The following is a 26,371-nucleotide window of genomic DNA, read 5'->3' on the forward strand; positions in this document are numbered from 1 at the left end:
CAGCCATCTGGCCATTCTTCTCCCCAAGTTTATTCACTCACCGCATACTTGAATAGCTTTTAAAGGAGAAAGCGTCTTCTTTTCAAAGAATACTTTGGCACTAAAGCTGTCCCTTGTGTCAGCGCTCTGGGGTTATAATTCACCCTCATTCAGATTCAATCACATGTAATCATCACCCTCATATGAGGGGAGAAAAACAGACTTTAGCTCATTGTGCGTCCTGTCTGACGCAAGAGGAACATATGGATGGTCCAGAAAGGAAGAGAAGCCACATACTGTAAGGGGCATTAGGAGGTTGGCACAGGAATCAAAAGTGCTGGTAACTTCCAGGACGCGTGTTGTGATATAGCCAATACAGGAAGACCCAGTAGTTTATAGTATAGAAAAGGATATTTAAAAAAGTGATTTGCATAAGCATGCATCCAGACTTAAGGCAGAGTTTGGTCAAATTTGATTGACTGCAGCTTGGTAACACACAAAAACAACCTTTAGTCACCAGCTATAATTTCATTGTGACTTTAAATCTGACTGGCACATAAAAGTGCACAACATCCTGTGAGAAAATAATAGAAATGTAGAAAAGTGAAAAATGAACATAGAACCTCCAGTTCTAGCTTGAGTGGCTGTGTCATATTCCAGCCCATCAGTCATAGTCGGAACCTGAGTGATGAAACACCCGCATTGTTCTGAACAGACACATAATTGGGCTTAATATTTAAAACAGCTGCGATGTTTCCTTGTCTAATGGCGCTGAAACTGGATGCGGTTTGTTTGCTATTGTCAATATCGCTGCTGTGTTTAGTGTGATGGATGTCTACAGTCCAATCTGTCACCATATATGGAGAAACGTCTCTGGAGAAAGTGATGGGAAAACGTTAGGAACGGGGCAGAACATGATATTTTACATTTATATTGGTGTCCATTAGACATAGAAAAGTGCACAGATGCCACGTGGCTGAGGGAAAGCGATACGACAGGAAACGGTGGACGCAGCAGTGGAGATCGGATATAAAAAATGAAAGAGCCGGGGATAGCGTTACATATGTGCTGGGTAATACGAGAGACATGCGGTAATTCCATTATTTTCTGCTAGCTTAGCTTCATTCAATCTCACAGAAGTTTCTAAGTGGATATTCCTGTGTCGTACTTCAGAGTTAAACTGCTCATAATGCTATTAGGCAAACCTTGGAGGTGGACTTGTAACAGACACACCTGACTGTACGTTCCTTCTTACAGACGGGTTTGCTCTCGCCTCGTGTAGCCGGGTTTCACGCTCCAGCATTGCAGAAATCCGATCTGCTCATCCAGTTGTTGTGAGACTGCCCAGATGCTTTGGCCTTTGTCTTTCACGGAACAACAAGCACTCAGCTGACTGACTGACATCTTGGCTCCTGATGCACCACATCTGCTGAAATCATGCCCAGACTGACCCCTCGCTAACTAAACCGCTGAGAAACACGTTGAGACCGACGGGACCGGCTTCACGCTGCACCTGTCACCGTCCTGACAGCATCTGTGTGTAACGCAGGGGTGATGCAGTGCTCATCCGTACAGTCGAGGTCCCGGCGCTGCCCAGATTAATCATGGCTATCATGACCGGAGAGGAACGGCCGTGTTCTTTATTGCAGAATAAAGCTGGGGGCGGGAGGCGCGATGGGGAGTTGTGTTTCAGACCACGGGCTCAGACTTTAGGACCTCTGGGGCACTGGAGCAGCACAGGGCTCTTTGATTTTACTACCCCCCACCACGCGCCGCACTTACATTAATTAAAGCAGGCTTTCTCAGCCACCTTCAAAGGGCAAACGTCTGTGCACAGTTACAGTACATGTGTGCACACCCACACAGAACATGACATCTAGTGCTTTTAAATTGACCTTATCCGGCGCCTTGTTATCTTTGAGTGTGCGTCCACGAGCATGTGTGCGAAATGTGGCAGAGGCTTGGGCCTTTGACAGTAGCAAACAGATTACATGGAACACCAAAGATTTATTAGTAGACTTTAATGGAATAGAGATGAGTGCATGGGGGATTTAAATAAATTAACCTTCAGTGGATTCCCCGAGGCCTGGGGGGCTGACAGAAGGGGGCTGAGACGGAAAATGCTCCTTGTCACGAATGTAATGAATACTGATGACATGATTCTGGCCTGAACGCACGCTGATCGGGTTCAGCCTTTTATGTAAACATGAGCGGCAGTGGACGGGCAGGAGATGCCTGATAGATGGGAAATAAACCACGGACCTGGGTGGTTTGGGATCAGTGTGTAGAAAGAGGCCTAATGAGGCCTAATTCAATTTACACTGAATTCACCGTTATTTCACAACCTTAGAATAAAGTGTGGCACAATTAAAAACAGAAGGTGAACTTATAAATGTAAAATGTCAGTGTCGGGGGATGTGGCTCCACTCGCATGACTCACTCATAAATGTTTCTCTCTGGTTAATACCTGCAAGTTGAAATGATTCTGTGAACAGGACACATGCTGGTGTTTTGTGAAAGGAGCCTCGCAGTGAAATGCCACTCTCTCAGTCTGCATTTTATTAACCCTCATTAGTGAGATTTTCAAAGATTCATTAGAATTCTCTTGTAGTTTGGGATTAAAACATGAGTGGCTTCACGGCTGTGATTATGGTGTTTTCTAAATGGTTCCTCTTAGCGCGTTGAGAACACTGAGTGGATAGCTTTTCAGCGTGCGCCCGCTCTCCCTCCACGCGTTCCTACTAAAGCCACACAAATGAGTCTGTCTCACAACAGCAATCTCATTCACACAGCTTCTGCTGTTTCAGTAAATGGCCTGACACCATAAAATCTGCAATTACAGAAACAGTCCGCACAAAAGGCCAGTTCATAGAAAAGTGCTGCAGTGTGTTCTTTAAGCCTGTTTCCTATAAAAGGTGGCCGCTGGATAGGTCGTGACTACTGGCAGAGAAGATGTGCAGATGTTTCACCGTCGCCTGCAGAGGTGCATGTGGCTGAGCGTGATACAGGCCCAACAAAGAGAGCGCGTGGGCGTGTGTTTGTGTTTACTGTACGTGTGCCTGTGTGCTCGGTGTGTGCGTCCCGGCATAGAGCGACGGTGTGTGTAATGCCTCTTGCGGCCTCGCTGTGTGTGCACAACGCCGAGCTGACAGCTGGCGCAGCTGAGATTTCCAGTTTTTCTTCATTCAGATCTCTGAGGAAACAGTCAAAGTGAACAACAGCAGCTGGTGCCGCTGCCAACGGATACCTGTCACCGCGGGTTACGGTGTCACCATGGATACCCCCCGCTGCACGCCGGATTCTTTAAGCCTCCCTGGCACCGCGCGCTTCTCAGCGGCGCACTGTTTACAGCAAACTTGGGAGGTCGACACTCGCTGGCGTTTCAACTTGAATAGATAAATGAAGGATTTCTAAATCTTTGTTGGAAAGCAGTTTCCTCCCCTCAGCGTGGCTGCTTACAGTAACGCTTCCTGCATTCATTAGGCTGACTTACTGTAAGTCGTTGGCCTGTGCTTCTGATAAATATCCGCTATTCTTTCCTTTCTTAACTCTTTCCTCTCCCTCACTCCTTATCTGCTAAACGCTGTATTTAACAGCTCCTCAATGCACTGGCCAGGATACAGATCTGAGCCTGCCCTTGCCTCTGCAGGAGCTGTTTCTGAGGGAAAGCTCTTCCTGTCCCTTTAATCCATGAAGAGAATTGTCATCACTGACTCAGGAGAGAACTGAAACACTGTTTTTTTTTTCATTTTTGGTTCTTTTGCCCCTTTCCTTAAGTATAAGGTGCCTAATAAATAAGAAAGCTCTATACATGCATTCAAGTCTACAGTATATGATGTGCTGAAGCTGTTCCAGCTACATCTTGTACTACCCGCTCTAATGGAGCATTTCCCAGCTGTGAAGGAATGTTTAGGAAGACGGGAACTATAACGAGGTCTCGGCAGAGTTCACCTGAAAACTTCTGTATATTTTTCTGAACGTGTGGTTCCTTCACATCTTCACTAGAGACAGATGTTGCGTAGGCCGACTGAGGAACTATTAATGAGTGTTCCTTCACGTCCCCTGGCGGCCGCTGCGCTGGGATCAGCTGGATGAAGGGTGTCCGTCTGCTCGTGCTTTGGCATGTGGGGCCCACACAGCTCCTCGACTCGTCTGAGGATCTGGTTTGTTTTGTTTTGTTAGACGTTGGACTGTGGCGAATGGAGCGGAAAAAAATGAAGCATTGAAAAAATCCATATTGTTTAGGAAGCGCAGTTGGGGTTTTTTCTTTCTCTAGGTCATTATTCTGTTTTTAAAGGTGAGGGATAAATCTCTCGGAAGGGGTCAGAGATAATAAGAAGGTGTTTGTTTTGTTTACCTTCCACTTCTTATTGTTCTGCTGCTAAAAATACCCATGCACCCAGGGAAAAGCCAGGTTAATATCCTTAGGAGGACGCTTCATGTGCCCGGTGTGCTGAGAGGCTGCGGCCAAGTCCAAACAGTGGACACCTTGTTTATTCGCCCGCTGGGGTCACCTGTCACTCCGCAGAGCTGCTAGGTGTGTAGCCAGCCTGGTTCTATGGTTCAGCCTGCACTAACATGTTGCTCAGCCCAACCATAAATAGAGCAGTGGCTGGTGCCTTATCTATCGCATCACTTCTCACCTCCACACCCATGAAGCTCCCGCGGCTGCGTTTTCAAGGGTAAACTTCCAAACGTGGCGACGGCGCGGCGGCGGGTGACGGGAAGCTAATCTCAGCCACACATGACCCGGCAAGAAATGTGTCTCTTGAAAATGAGCCACGTGGGCCAACTTGGAAATGTATTATCAGCAGCAGATTAATGTGAGTGGCTACACAGCATCGCCAGCCCTCAGCTGTGAGCCAGTGTAACTGTCACCATCTGCCCGAACGTCTCTGTTCACTGGGCAGGAAGCAGCTAATTCTAGAGAAGACAGTTCATTTGAGCCGGTTAAAGGTTAAGACCTCTCAGAAATACTTATGGCAAACATGGCAGACAGTTGCTGATTAGAGAAGAGTATTAATTCACCGTCCCTCTTCGTGTTGCATGATGGAACTGTAAGGACGCAAAGGTGATCTGATTGGGCCCTTTTACAAAATGACAATGTGAAAATAATTAGTAATGTCTTTAAAATCTGTATCTTCTGTAACTGTATCTTATTCCTATTATATGAATGATTTCAGTGTTTGCTGCTGTTGTTCAAAAAGGCTTCTGTTACAGAGCAGTTTTTATAATGGTGACGCGTGATGGGTGAACACACTTGAACACACTGACTAATAATAGACAAGGGCATGATGTCTGTATTTAACATAACGGAGGAGAACGTCAAGGTTTTCTTGATAATCATCTGAAAAGAGATGTAAAGAGAAGCTTTACCCTTGAAATATCAAATTAGATTAATCTTTTTTTCATAGACGTGTTATGGAAGTTTGAAGCCAATATGTGTTGACAGTATTTTGTTCTCCTCATCCCTTTCCTGACACGTGCATGTATGGATAGACATAATGAACTTTCAGTCCACATTACCATCACAACGTGTGTATTGGGTTACAATTGATCCATGGAATCTTCTCATATTTTCATACAATACAGCAGAGAAGGTCTGAGTTCATGCATTAATTCAGATTTCCTCCTCTAGCCTCGATATTTTTCATTTGTCATAGGACCTAGACACTCTCAGCTGCACGGCCCGACAGGTCCCCAAAAAAAAAGACAAATGCAAACAAACGAAGTTGATCACTGACAAACTGACTGTTTTATGTCTGAGTGGATCCTCATGTGCTTCAGATGGATGAGCACAGTTATACAGTGGATGTGTTTCATGCTTGGCTGAGAAACTGCACTGCCTCACGCTGGTCTCTCTCCTGGACGGACGAGTCTGTCGGCTAATGGGCGCCCATTTTTTGGCTGTTAAACTACCTCGTACGATCATAACGAGATCCAACGATCTATGTATTTACACAGCTAATTTACTCCGGCAGAAACTATTTCACAGAGCTCATGGAGTGGCGCCGTGTAGAAATAGTCATTTTAACAAGGTCCAGAGAAGAAGGGAAGTGGGGTCACACTGCCATGACGTGACGCTGGTTCCTTCAACATATTCTGGAGGTGACTCGACTCGTGCAGTCCAACAAAACCTTTGTTGCTTCGCATTTCACCAGGAACCACACTGCTCTGTACAGTATGTAAAATGATTTCAAATGCAATTACAAGCAGCGGTAATTACAGTAGTTTCCTTCACAGGGCGACTGAAGCCGCCGTGCTACAGCCTGGTTAGCAGCTCGTTTCAAGGCTTCTTCATGTGCATGAGACGCCTGACACGACTGACTCCCTGTGAGTCTGACTGAGATCGGGATTAGCATTTGATATTTATACATTTATGACCTCATATCAGAGCCTAGAAGTGAAATCTCTAACCCCTCAGAGTCGACCTCTTGTTCTTCACATCAGCTTGGTCTGGTTTACCGTCTGGCATTGACTGTACTTATCGGGAGCAGCTGTATCATGTTCAACCAACATTATCCTGCGTTGCCTATGGGTTTATTCAGCACATTATTCAGATTAGATCAGTTACTGGTACGGGTGTGTAAAACGCCTGGCGCTTCCGGCTGGTTTTTGAACCGCTGGTCATTTCTACTCTGCTACCTATAAATGCACATGCTCAGCCTGGGTGGAGTTGCAGCCATTTTACAGGCAAGAATAATGGGTTCACGTTTCATTGTCAACATGGGACCTTCACTCACTGTGGAATCTCACTATGCACAGTACTTATGCAGACTCAAGGGTGTAACCTCTTGTTGAATATGTTTCGTTTAGCCTTATCAGATTCTCCTTCAGGTTTTACCCACTGAAAAATTCATTACACATTCCTGGACATATTTTAATATTCCCGATTGTCTTGCTTATAGATTATTGTAGTTATTAATGCCATCTCCAGACCGATCGGACTGTAGGCCTTGTCGTGGTTGCATTATATGGACTAATACCGATACCACTTTGAGAAGTGAGTGTTGGGGTTGAGCTCCTATTGGCTGATTTTGATTTTGTCAGTCTGATTTTGGCCTGTTTCTGCCACTAAGAAGCTTGTTGAAGCTGTAACCTTAAGCAGATGTAGTGAGAGTTAAGTGGATATAAATTATACAGTAGTCATGCTCTATCACACACATTCCACTCAATGGAATCGTCCTTTTGCTGCCACGTCAGTTACTGTATTTACCAAATGCTCTATTTGACTATTTTCTGCCTCTGGAATCTTGAGAATGTTTGTGGCACAAGGAGGATTTCTCGGTCAGGACTTGACGCTACAGAGTAATTTCATGCATCCTTTGTGTATGTGGAAGGAATCCAGATGTACTGTATGTGTTTGTTGATTGAGTACACAACCGTAACCTCACTGCTAACACTACTGTTCAGCATAAGCCTGTTAAGGCCTGTGGATAAAATATCCACATATCCATCTGCCTGGACCCAGAAGAAGAGTGGGTTCAGAAACACATCCACACAATGCGTCAACACATGTTGATACGCTGAGAGCCCAGAGGTTGCTTTTTTGTGATACAGGGTGGGACAAGCACAGCAATGTGGTGTTTTTTAAAACCCATAACTTTGTGCAAGAACCGTGTGCCTGCGTAAGCCAGCTCTGTGTTCCGTCCTCTGTTTTACAAATCTTTAGTTGCTTTGCTTCTTTTATTTTTGGCTCAGATCAAAGTCGACACCTGAGCCTGTAGTCTGACGGCAGTAATGTCAAATCAGCAGCAGGAGATGAACTGATACTTGGCTGGGTCGGTGTGGTACCACAGAGGGAGAGAGGGAGAGGGAGAGGCATCCCAGACAGATGCATGGTGAAGGGCTGCAGACGTATCAGGGAGAAAAGATGGAGACAGTGAAAGGGTGTGTGTACCCGTACTGTAGGAGTGTTTGATGTAACCCCAGACAGCTGCCTTACACCGACAACAAAGGGCTGAAGGACTTTTTGTGGGGAAATGCAGGTGCAGGCTCAAACATGAGCAAGCATTAGTATTCACATGTACAGCGAGAGGAAGGTTTTGATAAGGATTCTGTTTTCCAAAAAACGGGAGGTAACACAGTCAGCGTGAAGGATTGAGCTCAGTGGGGCTACTGTAAACAAACATGTTTTTGGTGTCACCGACTTCAGATTACTGCACCGCTGCTCTCTGGTGATGCTTAAAGCAGAAATACCTGCAAAGACGGAGCACTTTTCCTGTACTTGGATCTGTTCTTGTTACTGTGTGCGTGTCATGTGGCATGCGGCAGTTTTTTATAATCATTTTTGCGTAAAATCTTTCCGTCAGCTGAGACTGTATCTCAGATGCATTTTTAGCCCGTAGGTAACACCCACAGATGTGTTTAATTTACTTTTCTAGCCCACATTGTTAGAAAATTAACAGTTTATTAATTGTGATGAACTTTTTTGCTTGTGTAATGTGATTATAAATGGAATAATTAAACATTTTTATTTACCCAGGTTAGAAGTATACCATGGCTGCATCCACTGACACTGTGGTACTGAGGCTCTAGCTGCTGTTACATGTAGTACAACACACCTCATAACATCTCATAACACTCAAGTTGTCTTTTTTCCCCCCATAGACAAAAAATACGACCTCACTGAAACTGCTGTCTGCTGCAGCAGACAACCGCATTGTTGTTGACTAATACCTCTAATATCAACAGCTTAGATTGCCCATACATTCACTGTGTGCCCTTACTCGTTTCATTTGCTGTAATTTCCCTGCATTTGAAGTATTCCTGCCCTGCGTTTCCCACGTCCACGGTGCCGCTGTAAGGAACAGCTTTATGGCCACACGGGCATTAAACCGGTGCTGCCGCAGATAGAGCACCTGCACAAAAGCCAGATTAGCCTGAGATGGAAGGACAGATATGGATGCCTTTGCACAACAACCTGCGCATCCATGAAACAAGAGACAGAAAAGCTCCGTCTGCTTTCGTCTCGTAGCGATGATGGAGATTCTCTGTTGAAGGGAGGCAATTATTAAATCGCTTGTAAGCATTGCAGAGACTGGATCAGACATCAGCTTGCATCTGTGTTGATATCTGGACAGCACAGAAACAGCTTGTGCGCACAATGGATTGAAAATGAATTGCAGTCTAGTGGAAAACTTCGGCCCATTTATAAGTGATTATACTTGAATTCACAGGAAGAAACCAAGTATTCTAACCCTGCACAGGGAACAAGCCATAAATCACACAAAACGCTGTCAGTAAATATTAAGCAGTAAATATATTCTCAGTTAAAATACCGTACCATACTGTATATTGCAATGTACCGTAATCAAAGGGAAATATTTTTTTCACTCCAAATAGTGGAGACATATTTTAATACCAGCGCAAACTTTAGCCTTATTAAATCCAGCATCTTTGCCACTGAACAATATATTCTACTGGTGATGAGGCATCTCCAAGGTATTGCTTCCTCTTCATGAGAAGACACGGGGCAGCCGAGAAAAATCAGTGGTTTGAAATTAATTACTAATAAGGCAGAAAAGTGCTCTTTAGGTCAACTACATGTAAACAGAAATATTGATTAAGAAATAAAGCGTGTGACCTTTCGCTGCACAGCTGCTCTGCTAACACAGTTTATTAATGAAAATGCGTCATGCAACATCAAGCAAACAAGCATCTTTACACTTCACGAACAGGATTGTGTTGTATGGGTTTGACACCTGAACCGCGTTCGTGCCCTGTGAGCGATCAGTGCCGCTGACAGCATCCACTCATTATTTCCTATTCAACCCAACAGAAATGAACTTGAATTAATGGCTGTTCGTTTGAGTCTGATGTCTTCCCAGCTTTCTGCAGAGACACACAACACAGTAAGAATATAATTGGTTTTCCGCTTGGAGCGTATTTGCTTGTCTTTCTCCCGGTTTTAAATAAAAACTGTGCTTCACAGATGTAAACATTAGTTAAGGATGTGACTTTGTTTGTTGCTCTGTTAAAGAAACATGGTAATTAGAAAATGAGCAGGTGAAATACACTGTCTCCTGCAAACTATTAAGCAGATGTGGCTGATTTGCATTAAAGCCTGTACTGTGTGTGTGTGTGTGTGTGTGTGTGTGTGTGTGTGTGTGTGTGTGTGTGTGTGTGTGTGTGTGTGTGTGTGTGTGTGTGTGTGTGTGTGTGTGTGTGTGTGTGGCCAGTCTGCTCACATTAATAATGCAATTGAGCTAAGATGTACAAACTCAACTGCAGCATCTCAGGAGAAAATCCAGCTCTTCAGGATTCAGAGCTTCCCCAGTTCTTACGGTTTTATTTGTTCTGCACTTGTCTCAGCTTCTGGCTCTTATGTTTAAACTCTTACTGAAATAGCAGCCTTTTTTTTTTTATGCAATACGGTATATTTTTTTGAGTTGATGTATGTAGAAAGATGGGAAGAAGAGTCCTGCCTTTACACCAATAACATGGCTAAAATATTAGCAGCTCTTTTTCCACTGGGGAGTGATTTGTTTTTGCTGCGGTCGTGTGGATGTCCTGTGTGCTGTTTCCCAGATGTGATTCTCTGTGATATCTGTGTGAAACCAAAATCACACTGTAGCTTTTTCCTGCCTTGTGTTTTTCCCTATAACTAAAAGACGCACCGATAGAAAGAGATCGTATCAATCTCTTAAATTTTGAGGATTTAAGATCTTTTGCGCCTCTTTTTGATCTCGGGGAGGGAGATCAGAGCGCTCTCTCTAGGCTTTCAATCTGCTCTCATCAAAGTATGATTCGTGCATCTCGTGCTGAGCTCAGACAGAGCAAATAAAGAGCTCTCGACAGCCACTCAGCGAATTCTCATGCAGACTAACACCCGGAGGAAAATGTCACTGCTCTTCTGCTGCTCTCACAAAATTGTGATTCTCATTTTAGCCTCATTTTGTTTCATCTTGCACTGATTTGTTTTGGTACGTTTCTCCTAAAATTCACGAGGTGAGACAAGTCAGAAGTGTCAGACCCTTCTAACGGCTGCTGTTCCTGTGATGCCCCCCCTCTCCCCTTGTGATTCTACTGTCTGTAGTAGACCGTCACCCACCGATCAGAGGGTTCATTCCTGGCGTCTCTGCTCCTCAACAGCTCTGACACACAATCCTTTGTTAACAGCAAGAGGAGTTAAAGAATCCACCTGCCTCCAGGTACCGGCACTGTTGCATCACTACCCTTGTGGCATTAGTGAGTAAAGCATCCTGGCCTCACCGTGATTCTGTGTTCTGCTACATGGACCCTGCTTGGAATTAGAGGTGCTCACTTCGACTGGCTGGATGTTTCCTGATGGAAAGTAATTTAAATGCTAGCAGCATCAAATAACTGCTGCTGAGAGATAAACTATAATCCTGTTATTTTGAGACAGTCTGAAAGAGGTAGCCTTGTTCGCTCTGTGGTGTTTTTGATTAGCTCGCTGTAGCCCGCGGCTCCGCTTGTCTGGACTGTTTGGAGGTCACGCAGCTAAAACCAGGAAGCACCACGTCGGAGATTTCACGTCCGCCCGCCTGTCACCATGCCAACAGTCCCGTCAGTCAGAAAGCAGCACGCCTTTGGCTCGATCGCGCACGCTGACCTGTCACGCACAAAATGTCTGCTGTAGATACAGCGTGTGTGTGTGTGTGTGTGTGTGTGTGTGTGTGTGTGTGTGTGTGTGTGTGTGTGTGTGTGTGTGTGTGTGTGCGCGCGCCGTTGCTCACCCAGCGAGTCTCGTTTTAATCAGGGCCACAGCGTCGCCTAATTAAGGGCGGCTTTTCTAATTAACAGCCTTATGAACAGTAGAAGAAGAAGGCCCTTAAGACAGAGAGGTGTTGCTCCTTGTTCTCATCTATTGGGGTGACACTAATTGGTCTGGATTTATAATCTGACAAAGATCCGCTGCAGAGGCTTCACATTAGCTCGTATCAGCAGTTGCAGGGCAGCGCTGGGTTCCGTCCGTGGACGCTCACACTGGTCACATTTATCTCCCAGCGTCTGCGTGCTGCTGCTGCTGCTGCTGTTACAGATTTAATTCCGAGAGGCAGAGATAAGTTAGTTCAACTCACACATGACCTGCGTTTCTTTCATCGCCGCCGCTGCCTGGCGTTGCCAATTATGTAAGTTAAACACTGTTCTCGCCCAGACAACAACAGCTTGACCTTGGCGCTGCAGCTGAGATTGCTCCTCGGTTCAGGCACGACCTTGTGCACACGCTGCGTCTGTGACTACACCTCACTTTAGTTTTCAGCATGGGATGATGTTGTGCAAATGACTTCGGTGGTAGCGTTCCAGGCAGAGTTGTGTGAATTATTTTGCAGCAGGGAGAAGCTATACAATGGAGGAGACTTCACTGTGTCACGTAATTATTCATAGCGCTAGTTAGCACAGGAAAATAATTCATGTCAAGATAACACTGCATGAAGAAACACAACAAATATTCATACTTCACAGCTTCACACGGTCCTTTTATTATTCTCTGCTTTCATTCCAGGATTCATATTTTATACCTTCAAATGACTATTCTCATTATGCTGCCGCGCAGCGAGCGTGTTGTTGACTTTGCTGTATGTTCCTTTACGTTTTGTAAAACTGGCACAATTCAAAGCCCCATTATGCAACACTTTCACATTAAGATGACAGTTTCACAATGATCCGGACTGTGCACTGACTAGGAATAAGGCGAACAGCTTCTCTGCTGCTGCCACTGTACGTCTGGTTTGTCTCCTGCAGCGTGCTGAAGACGTCTAATGGGAACTGATGGGGCTATGACTTTTCCTTCCCATGCACTAGATTGCATTATCAATTAAGAATCTGTTACTGCAAAGCTGACGACAAACTCAAAAGAAATAATATATATTTAGATATGTATTTTTTAATTCTTCTGGTTGACCTGAAGGAAATTTCAGCTTTTATATGATAAAAGTGAAGCAGGACTGTAGAACATTACCTGAAATTATAGTAACTAACCGGAGGGATGATCCACCTGTGATGTGTTCAGGGGGAATCACCCTGGCTTTAGTGCTGTCAGGAACCTCCCCTTCGAGCCCTTATCACAAACCTCTTTGAAGTTCTTTTCATTAAAACAGCCCTTCTCTTAGCCTCGACCTCTGCTGGAAGAGCCAGCGATTCATGTGTCTCCCCGTCCTGTCTCATTATCAGAGAGGCTGGCAGCTTGGACATTCTGAGACCAAATCCATTCATGCCTAAAATAATAACTTCCTCCCATAAGTCCGGATTCATTACACTGTCCTCCTCCACAGCTCTCTTCGGGGGTGACAGCGGAGGATATCTGCAGCAGCTTCCCGCGCCTCCCAGTGTCCTTTTTATGCGTTTCTATCCAGGGGACGCGTCTGAGTTTGCCGTAAGTTACTTGGTGTTGAGCGGGCGTAATGAGCGGTGCAGCACTGTGGGCTCAGAGCCGCCTCACACAGGCACACGCTTCACACCCGCTGCTTCATGTGTGCTGCTCGTCCGGCACCGGTCGTCTCTGACAGCTTTGCCTCGTGTGCTTTTCTCTGTGCACATGCTTTTTTTAGTCAGGCAGCTTCCTGTTATGCGTGGTCTGTTTCAGCATTTACATGTTGCATTTGTAACTTTTGTTTGTGACAGACCGTTCCGTGGTCAGATGAAGTGGGGTAGTTTCTCTGGAGACCTTGTGACCTTTCATCGGGTTTGTCCTTTCCTTTTCGTTGTTACAGTAGATACTGTACATGTCACTCACCACAGTCCCCACGCGTTCGTTTGGGTTCAGAAGTGCTGACCCATCTGCAGAACCCATTTGTCTTCCATCTTTACCTGCTTCCTTCAATCACAGTGCTGCTATTTTCTGCCATGCTCTGATACAAACATTCTTACTGTACAGTTAGCCAGTAGAGTAGAAATACCAGAGACACCTCACTCCAGGACGCGATGACCCACCTCAGTTTGTGTAAAAGGCTTAGCAGCCGGATATACAGTAAAAAACATACAGTTGTAGTGTTGTAGTGTGTAGTGTGTGTGTGTGTGTGTGTGTGTGTGTGTGTGTGTGTGTGTGTGTGTGTGTGTGTGTGTGTGTGTGTGTGAGGGGGGCTCAGATTAAAGCCCGTCAGATAGCCTTAAAATCAAAGCCTTTGTGCAGTACAAATCTGATCTGTCCATTTTTTTTCCTTCCATATCTCAGGACAGATTCACTCATTATGGTTCTCTCAGTTAGAGACTTAGTCAATTCGTGAACTCATTTCTTTTTGTGACATTTCAGAGGCTTCTGCCATAGTATAAATATCAGACACTTGTTTTCCTGCAGTTTTGCATGTTTGCTGATTCAAAGCTTTGAGGAACACCAATATAAAACCCCTGAGGTTGTATTATTTACACCATTTAGTAGTTTCCTGATGAGTGGAAATGGAAGAACAACCCTGTCAATCAAATGATACATACTGAGGTGCATTAGTTTTGCATAAATTAGCAGGCATCACAGACGTAACTCTCTGTCAGCTCTCTCCATGATCACAGATATGTTAAATGAATGGTTAATCTTTAGCAAACGTTTGACACATATTCAATGTAAACCGTGTGTGTGTTTTTTAAATTTTTTTTTATTGAATACTAAAATCCAGTTTTGAAAGCTCTGTCTCTGTCTTGCAGATGCTGGTACAGTATAAGCACAATAACACACAAGTATCCTTCTGACAGTTATCAGTCTACTAATGCAGCATCACCACGTTTAAACCAAATCTTACCTGAACTCTTTCTATTTGTGTAATTAGCTTTAGCGTCATGTTTGAGCCTGTGACTGCCACATTTACCTCCTGTTGTTCAACAGTACAGTTTGTCTGCGTACTGGAAAGCTAATAATAATCCAGTAGCCAGAGAATTCTGCAGAGGCTAATGAGCATGACCCGCTAATGGCAGATCAATGATTACAGATGATTAGTGTTTCCCTGTGTGCATTGTCTAACTTGAAGTCACTCTCTGAAGGACTGAAGCTAAATGACAGCGGCCTGCAACAGCTGGAGGTGTGGGCCGAGTGGCTTAGAGGGTCTGACTCCGAGTCAAGGCTGTCTCCAGCATCATTCGGATCCTGCATTTCAGAACAACAGGCTCAACAGTCACGTGGCTCCAGACTCGTTAAGGTGCTGCACTGGATCGAGTTATCTCATTAGGTTTATTCATTCATTTACTTTATTAGAAGCAGAAACTGTGTCGTCTTTGTGATTTACTTGTATCATTCGCATAATATCAAGTATATAATCAAGGCAGTGCAATTACCCAAGACAGTGTACTGTGAAGAGGAAATGTCAGGAGGGAACCCAAGTCTTAAATCACCGTGAACGAGAATCAGTCCACCTAGATGTTGGGAGATTAAGCCGTATCATTTATTTATGTCCTCGATAAGGCATTATAAATAACACAGTGATGACCGGGGGAATGGGGAAAAACGTGACTGATGATGCTACATCATATGGCAGGTGATGCTCTCAGCACCGCCAGTATCTGTCACAAGGTTTTAGGCAGTCCCCCTGTTAGAGATGAAGAAGCTGTACTGTAGATGAGCCTGTTTCTAGTCTACACTACCAGTGTTGAAATACTGCAAAGTATTTTTGCAGGCATGATGTGCATTTTAATGAAGCTTTGTCTTCATAATAATAACCTATCTGGAGTATAATGCAGAGTCCATGTAAATGTTTCATTGTTCACGATGCTCACCAGTGCTATGCAGAGCGGCTGCCTTAGGACCCGCTGCGTAAAGTGGATGAAGTCAACAGAACAAGTTAAAAAGCTGCTGAAGAGGCACGCCGTGACTCACCGACCGCATCGATACGAGTCACATACGACAAAGCGGCACCTGATTACCTGTATGGCTCTGGCAGCAGCGCCGTTCACACTGCACGCTTTCACTTTTAAAACCGTGGGCTGGTAAAACTCTCTTTGTTGAACACAGCGTCGGGCTGTCGCTATAATGAGCCTGTTTCCATGACAGGAATAAGCTGGAGCACACTTCAAACGTGCCCCAGCCACTATATTTACACCTCAACATATCATTCTGAGACCTTCTGAGGAGCGAAGCAAGTGTGAAGAAAAACAGAAAAACATATTAACCTTTGTCAGTGACTAGTTGTAATTAGTGTGAGGAACAATGACCTTAAGCCCCTTGCATATATGTCACAACAGGTCGTCTGAACAGTGCAGGTAAATATTAATCAGGCAGATTTATGTGGTAAAGTTGACAATGGAAAAGAGTCCATCAACTCTAATTTTCAGATTGTAAAGTTGCCTTAGCTTTATATAAAAATCATAATAACTGAGGTAATTATTATCTGATGAGGTGAGCGTTGGCTCATCTACTGTGTTGCCGGGCTTCCGCATTCGTGCTGGAAGGAAACAAACAGAAACAGGAATAAAAACTCAGCTGGTGGATTTGACAGGCGTGATGACGAGGGGCGCCGCATTCCTGCCGCCGTCGTTGCTGCAGGGGCTGAAGAACGGGAAGATCTCTTCTGTAAATTTACAGCCGGTGTAGCTGTAGATCTTGCCCCTGGTGTCCGCGTCGTAGAAGGAAACTTCTCCCCCGTCGTAATCGACGAACACTCCGACCTTTTGAGGCGCCTCCTTCACTTGAAGGACGATGGCAGGGATTGCGTTGGCTGTGAACTCATGCCCCTTCCTCAGCCAGATAGTCCAGTATCCAGTCTTGGGGCTCAGACGTATGTCCCCCTTCCTGCTGATGGACTGGTTGGCAACGCCTAAATCCCACTGCGTTTTGTCCTTAACCTGGACCTCATAGTAGAACTTCCCTTTGGAGAAACCTTCCTTTGCCAGAACATTCAGGACTTGATCGAACCTTTCTGGCCTCGGAGGCAGAGACCTCCTTTTGTCTCCTTGTGAGACCTCCTTCCTGTCCTCAGAAACGATCAGGGACGGGTTTGCAGTATCTGGGTCTAAAGTCACATCTACAGCATACCTCTGCTTTTCTTTCAAGTCTGGATCACACAGCGCGCTTATTTCCTCTGTGACCGTTGTCTGCAGCTGGGCCAGGGCTTCCTGAACTGTAAACGGGTCACTCTCAAAGGTCACAGCGGACCAGTTGTTGACCTGGGGCACCGTGATGTTAAGAGACAGAAAGCTCTCTAGGAATGCGAAGGGGTCGCCGGTGAGCGAGACCTGACTGAGCTGCGAGCTTTTCTCTTGTAATTGCTTGACTTCCTCCTCCAGTTTCTCGATGAAGCCTTCTGCCACTCGCTCGTTTTTTTTCTGCTTGGACGCTATCACCTCGCCCAGCTCCGCTTGGCATTTCTTGACGTAGTCCACCACAGCGGTCATCACCCGCATGCTGTATCGTAGCGCCTGCGCTGCATTTGTCCTGCTGGCCTCCACCGAGTTCTGAATCTGGTGAATTCTCTGCTGGCGCTCCAGGATCATCTGATCTGCGGCTTCCCTCTCTGTCCCCAGCTGCAGCTTCCTCATTCCCGCCTCCTCCTCCACACTCACTACCTTGTGCATTTTATGGTCGCCGCTTTTGCAGGAGTTGCATATGAACATTTGATCCACCGTGCAAAACAGCTCCAAGGGCTCATCGTGCATTTGGCATATCCTGCTCTCTGGGTTCTCGACTGGGCTGATCAGCTTGTGTTTCTTCAGCGCTGAAGTTTTGAGATGCCGCTCCAGATGTGTTTGACAGTAAGACTCGAGGCAGACTAAACACGACTTCAGGGCTTCGCTCCTCTGCCCCGTGCAGATGCTACACAGCACCTTTCCATTTCCTCCTCCTTCCGATGTACTACATGGGTTTTCTTTAGCTGGATTCCTTAACTTTTCAACTATCTCAGCAATGACGATGTTCACCCGAAGCGCTGGTCTGTTGTAAAACGTCTCTTTACACAGTGGACATTGGAAGTCAGTCTTAGTGTCCCAGTAGGCTGTGATACAGTCGAGGCAGTAGTTGTGACCACAGGGAAGTGACACAGGTTTGGTGAAGACACTTAAACAGATGGAACAGTGAAAGTTCTCCTCATGCAGCAGACCTCTGGCAGACGCCATAGCTAGAAAACGTAAAGGGGAAGTAGGCAGTTAGCATAAAGTTAGAACAACAGTCAGTATGAAGTCAGCAGACATTAATAAGCGTCAGTGTTTACAGAAAGACAAGTCAAACTTAAGAAAACACATTTTACCTTGTTCATGAAAACGTGGCTAAAGCTTTCAGTCGTGTGAAAGAAAGAGAAACAAGCAGCTCTTCTTGTTTTACTTTCACTTTCTACACTGAGGTCAGAGTTTCGCTCTCCTCCCATTTCTTTGTGCAAACAGAGCATTAACCCATTACAGGCGCTAGACGCTTGTGACTGAAGCCCTCGCAATGTTCCAGATCCCTTTGTCAGAGGCGTTGCATGGCCCTGGTTTTGACGTCACGTGTTTGAACACGGCTACAGTATGTAAGCAGTTATTTGTATAGTTTCATGCTCGTCTTGTACATTATTCATCTTATTCTTTGTTCATTTATGTGCAGCGGTGGCGTGCCTCGAATCTCCTTGCGCACAATGGAAATAAAAGCTCTGACACAGCACAACATGCTAAATTCTAAACGGCTTTGTGTGCATGCATATGTGTGCATTTGCATTACATGACAGCGCTTAGCGGCGGCGGCAGCATAATAAACTACACACGCTTTGCCAAGCTGAGGAAACAACACTCCGCACACAATGGCTTCCCCTGAATCCTTGACGGCCTTTTGTTCAGAGCGGGAGAAGTGGCGCAGGCTCCCGTGCATTAGGTTGCATTGATGTGTTTCTGTGGCTGCACGTGGGCTCATCCATAACTTCAGCGTGTGCCCTGCAGGAATGTAGGTGTGAGCATATGAAAACCCACTGATCCTACATTAAATTAAATAGAAATGTGTGTTACTTTGCTCTTAACCTTCGATTCACACGGCTGTATCAGCGTTTGCACCTGGTTTGGTACATCAGTAACACAAGGCATGTGTGTGTGTAATACTGTGTAATAAGGGTTTATGTGTGACTGTACTGAGAATTTTTAATTAAGTGTGAGTCTTGGTGATGTGACAATGAAAGGCCGCCTCCAATCAGAGCTCTATTCAGGCCCTTTTTTATTTCAGCCTTACCTCAATGCCTTGGCTACCATGAAACATTTAAAGGACATTTGGATCAGATGAAGGTTCTGTTTGATCCCCGTCTGTGTGAAGCTCCAGGTCCTGAGCCTTTCTTCTCTTCCTTTCAGCAGGAGCACTGATGGGCTCAGTAAAGGATGAGAGGGAGTCAGGGAGCCTCCTTCTATACTTGCTGCTCTTTCCATCCATCTACCCACCATCAGTGTGGTTCGCCCTCCCCCACTCCATCCCCGCTCCGCGACCCATTGGGCTCTCTCTTGTACCAGCACCGCTCTCCTTTCACCTTGAATACATGAATAGAGATCGGGGAGCTCAAAGTGGCGGAGGACACAGACCTCCGCTGTTAAAGTTAAATGCCTCCTGCCATGTGTCTGCTCAGTTTTAAACTGAGTGTAAGTCATAGTGCATGAGTTGAATGGCAATGAGCTCAGAATGGGGAGAACAGCTCTGTAAACAAAACAATATAATTATTAGGATGTTAGGTGAAACCATGAGAACACCCTTGTCCTCATGCCAACAGCTGCACAGCATTTTTACATAAAATGTATATTATCGAAAAAGCTCTCCTGATGCTGGCACTTGGAACGATGCACACTCTGTGAAATCTGCTACTTTGAGGCTTTTTGCTCCATTACAAACTGTGACTATTACCAGAAGGAAAACTAATCTGATGTCACCACTTATGTTGTTACCCAAGTGAGGCAAAAAAGATGTTCTCTTTATGACCCTAAATCGACTCAGCAACACTGTAGTAACACTGATCTTATTCTTACACATGGGTGCCTAGAAAGGGAGAAATATAAGACATGTTGGTCTGTGGGCTGCATGTACTGTATGGTTGGTTTGCTCCCCAGTGAGGATGAGGAGAGTCGCCACCTTCATCACTTTAGTTTGTTTCCTGCTTGGCCAGAACAGAGGGCTGTGTTATTTTCAACCCCCAGACACAACAGTTCTTGGGGGAAGATAAATAATTAGTCATGAGATTAGTTTCTCCCTTCATCCATCAGCCACGGGGAACATGGCTGCCAAAGGAGAACCGGAGCCAAATGAGAGTCCTGTCCCTCTGGTGTTTTAGTTCCCCAGACGCTCGGCTTCAGATTTCCATCCCCGATACAGCAGAGTAGCTCTAAAATACTCCACCGCGTGCAAGGACGACTCCATCTTTGTCCGGGTGTTCACGGATTAGAAGTGTTTTCATTTTCAGCGCTGGAGATACAGCTTTAGGTTTTCGTCAAAATTACCTGGTATGATAGAAACACTGAATTTGAACCGCAAGACGTTTCAAAGTAGATCTCGACTGAAGCGTGTCATTCATGCCGCTGAAATGTTCAACTACCATAAAGTCTTTTCTCCTCCCAATGCAGCGGAGTGTTGGGAGGTTTTTAGTCTTGGTGAGAGAACGTAAATGTGGGACACTGGCTTTTAAAATGTTACTTGAAGTTCATCAGTAGAAATGAATGCTAAATGAATTCCCATATGATTGACGCCATGGGAAGAACCTCTCAGTGGAGGCATGTGGCGCCTGGGGAGTGTTTGGAGAATATGTAAAAAGTGTGGGAAAACTCTTTGAGAGCTGAATGTGTTGTGAATGGTATTGTGCGTCTCCCCTGCGTTGAAATCAAACTGGAAATTTCCTTGAACTCTGAGTGGTGCCTGGAGATTTAAAGGATCAGAAAGCTTATTGCCAAATGTAAAGGCTGCTGAGCTTTTTTATACACACCCTTATTCATTAAGCTTATGGTGGCTGCTGGATTTGAAGCGCTATCTGAGATGGCATCCAAACACCAGAGGAGTTAGTTTCTTTGATAGGCTGCTTCGACTGCTGAATTATTCATTTGTGCTATTTTCCAGACTCACTGTCCGTGACTGAAAATTCGACAAAGATTGAATCATTGAAGGCTCAGTAAGGGGAAAATATTATTGATGTCACAGAGGTCAAAAGCTACAGTAAGTTTTCTGTTTGCGGAGTAAAAGAAAGTCACAAATAACTGCTCTGTTTCTGTCCCTGCATGCACTTTAAAAGCATTCACTACACACACAGCCAATATACTGGTGGCGCATGTTTGACAGCTGACTCTGTGGCACTACCAGCACATCAAGGGCAACAGAGGCCCAAACTGTACGTTATTACTGTAACGTTAGGTGCAGATTTGGATTTCCCAGCTGCAGCCATTTGCCAGTCAGAGAAAGCAAACCTGAGGCTGGAGGAGCAGCGTTGCACTGCGTAGACAGAGCCACTGTAAAGGCTAATCGTGGATTTGTGCAGGAAAGCCAGGATGGAGACACAGGACAGTGGGGCAAAAAGCAAAGGTTTAAAGTCTTATAGTAAGAGGAGGGAATTAGTCCCTGACATCGGCTCTGCTGGACATTTGTAGCACACTGTGCTTTAATGGAGTAATGGCAAAGACGTGAGCTGTGGTGAGAGGCTCGTGTCCAACTCCCCAGCTTGGTAATTTAGCATGCTAATTGTTTTCATTGCGCCCCGCTGCTGTGTAGGAGCAAATGCTTCAACAGGGTGCAGCACGAAATCAGATTGCAATTATTCGAATCAATACTTTCCTAACCTGAGGCCTGATAATAGAACGCCTACGTCCAGCGTGGCTCACATGGATGCTCCAGATCCACACTCGTTGGGACCGTTTGCTGCATGTTGCCCTCCTGCCACCTTTCACATAAGAGCTTATGGTAAAGCTGTGATAGTTTAGTTGTGGTGAACTTTGACTTGCTTTAGCTTCATTTTCCAAACCAACTCTCTTCCTGTTGTAGTTTTACCTGGTGCGTCTCCAAAAGCCTCCTCATTCTATCTGAACCCCCAGTCATTTAAAGACTCTGAGCTGCAGCCTTTCCCTGACTGTCACAGAGGGGCTTTTAACAGGGTCCTGCTCTTTTTTTCTGCTCTTTCCTCCTCGTCCCACCGTGCTGCTGCCATTTCCCCTCGTTCCATTGTAATTTCACTTTTCTCTGAGGGTAAAGAGTGCAGGTGCAGGAGGAGAGATGGGAAACGCTCCCAACCTTTCTGCCTTTTATTAAATTGAGAGCTGCACATTTCTCAGCCACCTGTAGTAAAGGCAGATTGATTCTAATGAGCTTGATCTATGAGCACGTCACAATGCCTGCATGTCATTTAATTGCTGGTTCATAGTCTCTTAAATGTTGTGCATACACTGTAAAACCAGAACAACACATTTCCAATCTTTGCTGTTTATTCACAGCAGTTGGTTTTCTTTGAACACGTTCTCCTCTTCAGTACGATGGATCCCAGTTAATACGGATAAGAATATGTGCATGTGCCTGTGCATTAATAAATAAACAGAGATCTGATGTCCTTGAGCTTATATTTGTATTCATAACGAACAAGGAAATTAAAGCCAACTAAATCACCTCAGGCTCCCTGCATTTCAATTATAGACAGTGTAAAAGAGTTATTGATCCATAGCAGTGGAGACACACACACAGAGGCTGAGAGATTTTTAAATACTCATCAGTCGTCACGCCCCTATAAAGCTGGATAAATCTGTTCTCTAATTGATTTTTATGCAGAAGCCGGCGCGCTCCATCAGGGCTCCAAGTGAAGCAATTCAAAGTGTCGGCGCGTTATTCCGGAATACCTTCCGCCGCGTAGCGCTCGCTCTCGCTCGCTCTCGCTCGCTCTCGCTCGTAATCTGTGTCATCCTGCAGTGTTCGCCCCGAGAAGCCCCAGTGGCGTTAGGTGTTCCATCATCTTTAAGCTGCAGTAAAGAGCAGGTAGGGGCGGACGCCCAGGTTCATTCAGAGCTTCACCTGACCATGATAAATGTGAGAAAGGCTCACTTCATGGCTAAACAGCGGAGCTTCCCAAGCCTCACCCCCCCATCCCCTCCTCCACCCCCGACCCCGTCTCAGTGGGTTTAGCAGTGGAGCCAGATATAGAACCAAGGCTTCAGAGGTCAACAAGCCATATCAAGCTGTCTGGACGCCGCTACCACGGATGGATTATTGTAGCGAGCACAGGCCTGGGAGCTGACGAGCTGGAGCCAGTGGGCTGGAAATAACTACAACACATGCAAAAATGCATGCTCCAATGGTTGTTTTGGGGTCTTCCTCCAATGGGACCTTTGTTATATGCATCTATGGGTTTGATGAACCCATTGTCTGGTGATAGTTACACATCTGGAGCCTTATTTCCTCCTTAGTTTCTTCTTCTTTTTATATATTATCTAACCTCTGCCGTCCCTGTCCCCTCTGAGGCTTCTGTGTAAGATGGAGAAGATCACAGAGGATTTCTATCTATCTGACCCCAGTTTGCCCTTCATCTTCCCCTCACAGCTTGATCTATCACACACCAGTGCTTTTTATTGTTGTTTGGCAGCCAGCTCCTGGTCCTCTTGGCTCTACTTGTCTTCCTCGACCCTTCTCATTATTGCTGCGGCTGTTAGGAATGAGCAAACATGTTTGCGTTTTGTCTTTAAAACACACTAAACCTTAAAAACTGTGTTTATCCCGTGATCGGGTAGAGAAACATTGAAATATGTATTATTGGCTCCTGAATGTCTTCCATCTAAAAGCAAAGGCAGCCAAAACAGAGGCAGGGTTTCACTGAGGTGGTTTTAGTCTGCTGGATTTGATTCAAAGATGCTCCGTCTGTTCCTTGATGCTTTTTTTGGATGTCTCTGTCACTCTAACCATCTCTCCTTGACCCTTTAGAACAATAAATACCCAGTGCTAAAAAAAAATGTGTAATCTGTTTGACAAGCTTCTCATTGAAAAATAATTGAATTCCTCCAAAAAAGGGCGTGCTGCATCAACTCGGTGTCTGTCCCATATAAGTGACAACATTATATTTGTGGAAAATGTCTAACTTTGCTATTATAAGTAAACTCTGCACTGGATGTTTCTTTTCTCACCCTATTTTGGTCCTGTTTACAGCTTATGTTGATTTAACGGAGCAGCAGACAGTTATTCAAAGGCCAGTGGTGCCGTCGCGTTGCTGGGTGTTAATTGGGAGCGCTGATGAAGCAGGTGTGTCTTAAGAGCTTTCATTCATTATAGATTATCCTTGTTTCCTCAAACGTACAGCTGTTGATGCGAACAAAGTCGAGTCCTCCTAGTCCCTAAATGCTCATGAGATGTTAGCATACCTTGAAGTTAAACCCGGTGGCCAGAAATAACTCATTATATCTCATTTTCCTGAATTCTTTTCTGTTTTACTGAAAGACGACGGATAGGAAGAAGCATCGCATTAATGAAAAATGATTTTCTCATTAAAATCAGCTAATGCACGTTTCCCTGCACAGATGGATAATGGTCAGAAGGGTGAAACCATCTTATCTCTAAACTCGACTAATCTGTGTCAGTTCATGTGAGGGCCACAGGGAATTTTAACATTGTTTGTATCAACTCCGCCGCTTTGTTAACAGCCTTTTAACATTCTCCCACTACAGCTTATGGGTTTCTTTCCCCTCAGGCCTCTGAATAATAAGAAGGGGTTGTTCATTTAATCTGAGCTCCCTGCAGCAAATGATTAGACAGATGACTATTAAGAGCTGGCGAAGGCTTAACAGGTGAACATCAAAATGGAATTTTCAATCCACACAGTCTGCGTCGTGATCGTGAACGCCGCCGTCTTTCTCATAGAAATTCATGGTGTGACCACACTGGAGGGCATTTACTAAGTTTGATTCAATTTACCGTCAGGCTAAGGAATTCTGAGGCACCGCAAGTTTGGGGTGTGATGGCATTTGTGTGCTGCAGGGCTTGTATTTACCTCCTTTGTTTGCCGGTGTCCTACAGACTGTTGGCTGCTTTCTCTCAGTTCAATTCCAGATGCAATCCCCTCCGCTGCAACAATAAATCAGGAGCGCCGGCGATTTGTATGAATTTCCAAATGCCTTTCAGATGCATATTGCATGAGACCGACCGCAACACACAGTTTTCACTGGAGCTGCTTTTTCCATTTCACCCGCACAAAAGTAAGTCAATAAAACAGTAAAATGCAATTTGACAGTTTAGTGCATAAAAACAGCTACAAATCTGTACTTAGCGCCCTCCATTCTGGCATTAGAGGCCAGAAACAGGACGGGACTCGTTTCCTTTAAATCTAACTCCTGCAGTATTCTCGTCCTTCATCTCTTCCCTCCATCACCGTCTTCCTTCACTTGTCGTTGTCATAAAGCCTTCAGTCAGAGCTCCACTCAGCTGTCCCACCTGTGAGAGAAAGGTCAGCCATTAAAACAATAACAGTGACCTTGTTCCTCATGGGTTTAATGGATAAAGCAGTTGACCATAGCTGCTTAACTCCTGAGGGCCTAGGTGGTTTATCACTCTGATGATGATGGACTGCTTCCCTCTAATGGACCCACGTCCACGTTGTATTTTTTGTCATAGTGTACAAGCCCTAGTTTCTCCATCAAGCCTGATGACACGTGGCAGATCGTGACACGCCCGTCTCTGCCGATGAACGCTCGTGCGTGACCGCGTGTGCCGCTGTTGCCTTCAGGGACCATAAAGTGCCCAACCTTGGCTTTCCACCGTAGCGTGCAGGAGAAATGGAAACCTTGGGCCGCATCACTAACAATATCATCACATTTTAAAGTGAACTATGCCAGTTAGGAAAGCGCTGCCTTTTGTAAAATAGAAACCGAAACGAATGGAAGCAGCAGCCGCCCGGCAGCTGCGGGATGTGTTGATCGAGTGGCAGCACTAGTGGGGGTTCATCCTGTGTTTGGACAGCGTGTGTGCTGCTGGGGGTTCAACTAGAGGACAGCTCTGCCGTCTCGCTGTAAAACATATCAATAAACAACTTAATAGCGTTTGGAAATAAGAACATAATCCCTTTCAACACTGATGTCACTTCACCTTTTTTTGAATTTCCTTGCACTGAGGCTAATTAATGCGCCGTGATGAGCTCATGATTCAGAAATATTGCGTTTTCTCCCCTTTCTTTGTTTCACACAAACACATTCAGACACTTTTATAAAACATAATTAGGAGCATGATTTATTTTGACTGAAGTATTAGATAACTTTGGAGACATTCCATTTGAATGGTTACTGAGACACACTAAGAGCTTTGTGACCACATCCTGCCCAGTCACAAGACTGGACTCTACTGTGGGTTCTGTGACAATAGGTGGGGGTTTCTGTGGACAGAGAGGTGTGGCATGATAAGTGCTGTGGTCGGCTCCCTTCAGCACTTGACATTTCCTGCACGGCTTGTTCCTAAGCATAATTGTCTGCTTCTTATTGGCTGGCGATGATTAAGTGTTATTGACAAAGTTTAAGCTGTTGAATGCTTCTTTATTCTGGACAGCAGGAGGATTTCTACAGTAAACCTTTACTT

At 45.2% G+C, this 26,371-nt stretch overlaps 1 protein-coding gene and 1 long non-coding RNA gene across 17 annotated transcripts in view; one reads left to right on the forward strand and one right to left on the reverse strand.

Moving 5' to 3' along the window:
- Positions 1 to 26,371, forward strand: part of LOC114864928 (uncharacterized) — a 106,154-nt gene that overhangs the window by 20,068 nt on the left and 59,715 nt on the right. The window contains exon 3 of one of the 16 annotated variants that reach the window (XR_008695899.1): positions 14,914 to 15,068. The exons of the other annotated variants lie outside the window; for them this stretch is intronic. This is a non-coding gene — a long non-coding RNA (uncharacterized LOC114864928). The remainder of the gene's footprint in view (positions 1 to 14,913; positions 15,069 to 26,371) is intronic. 16 annotated transcript variants of the gene reach the window in all.
- LOC114864923 (zinc-binding protein A33-like) lies at positions 14,512 to 18,246 on the reverse strand. Its single transcript, XM_029165943.3, has 2 exons — positions 18,105 to 18,246; positions 14,512 to 17,975 (listed from the first exon to the last, which is right to left on the reverse strand). The coding sequence occupies exon 2, from the start codon at positions 17,971 to 17,973 to the stop codon at positions 16,342 to 16,344; it is 1,632 nt and encodes a 543-aa protein (XP_029021776.1). The 5' UTR covers positions 17,974 to 17,975; positions 18,105 to 18,246; the 3' UTR covers positions 14,512 to 16,341.

The sequence above is a fragment of the Betta splendens genome, chromosome 10, assembly GCF_900634795.4.
Source record: "Betta splendens chromosome 10, fBetSpl5.4, whole genome shotgun sequence".
Lineage (NCBI taxonomy): Eukaryota > Metazoa > Chordata > Actinopteri > Anabantiformes > Osphronemidae > Betta > Betta splendens.

Excerpts from the sequence above, each read along its gene's own strand:
- LOC114864923 (XM_029165943.3), bottom strand. The coding sequence starts at position 17,973 with ATGGCGTCTGCCAGAGGTCTGCTGCATGAGGAGAACTTTCACTGTTCC.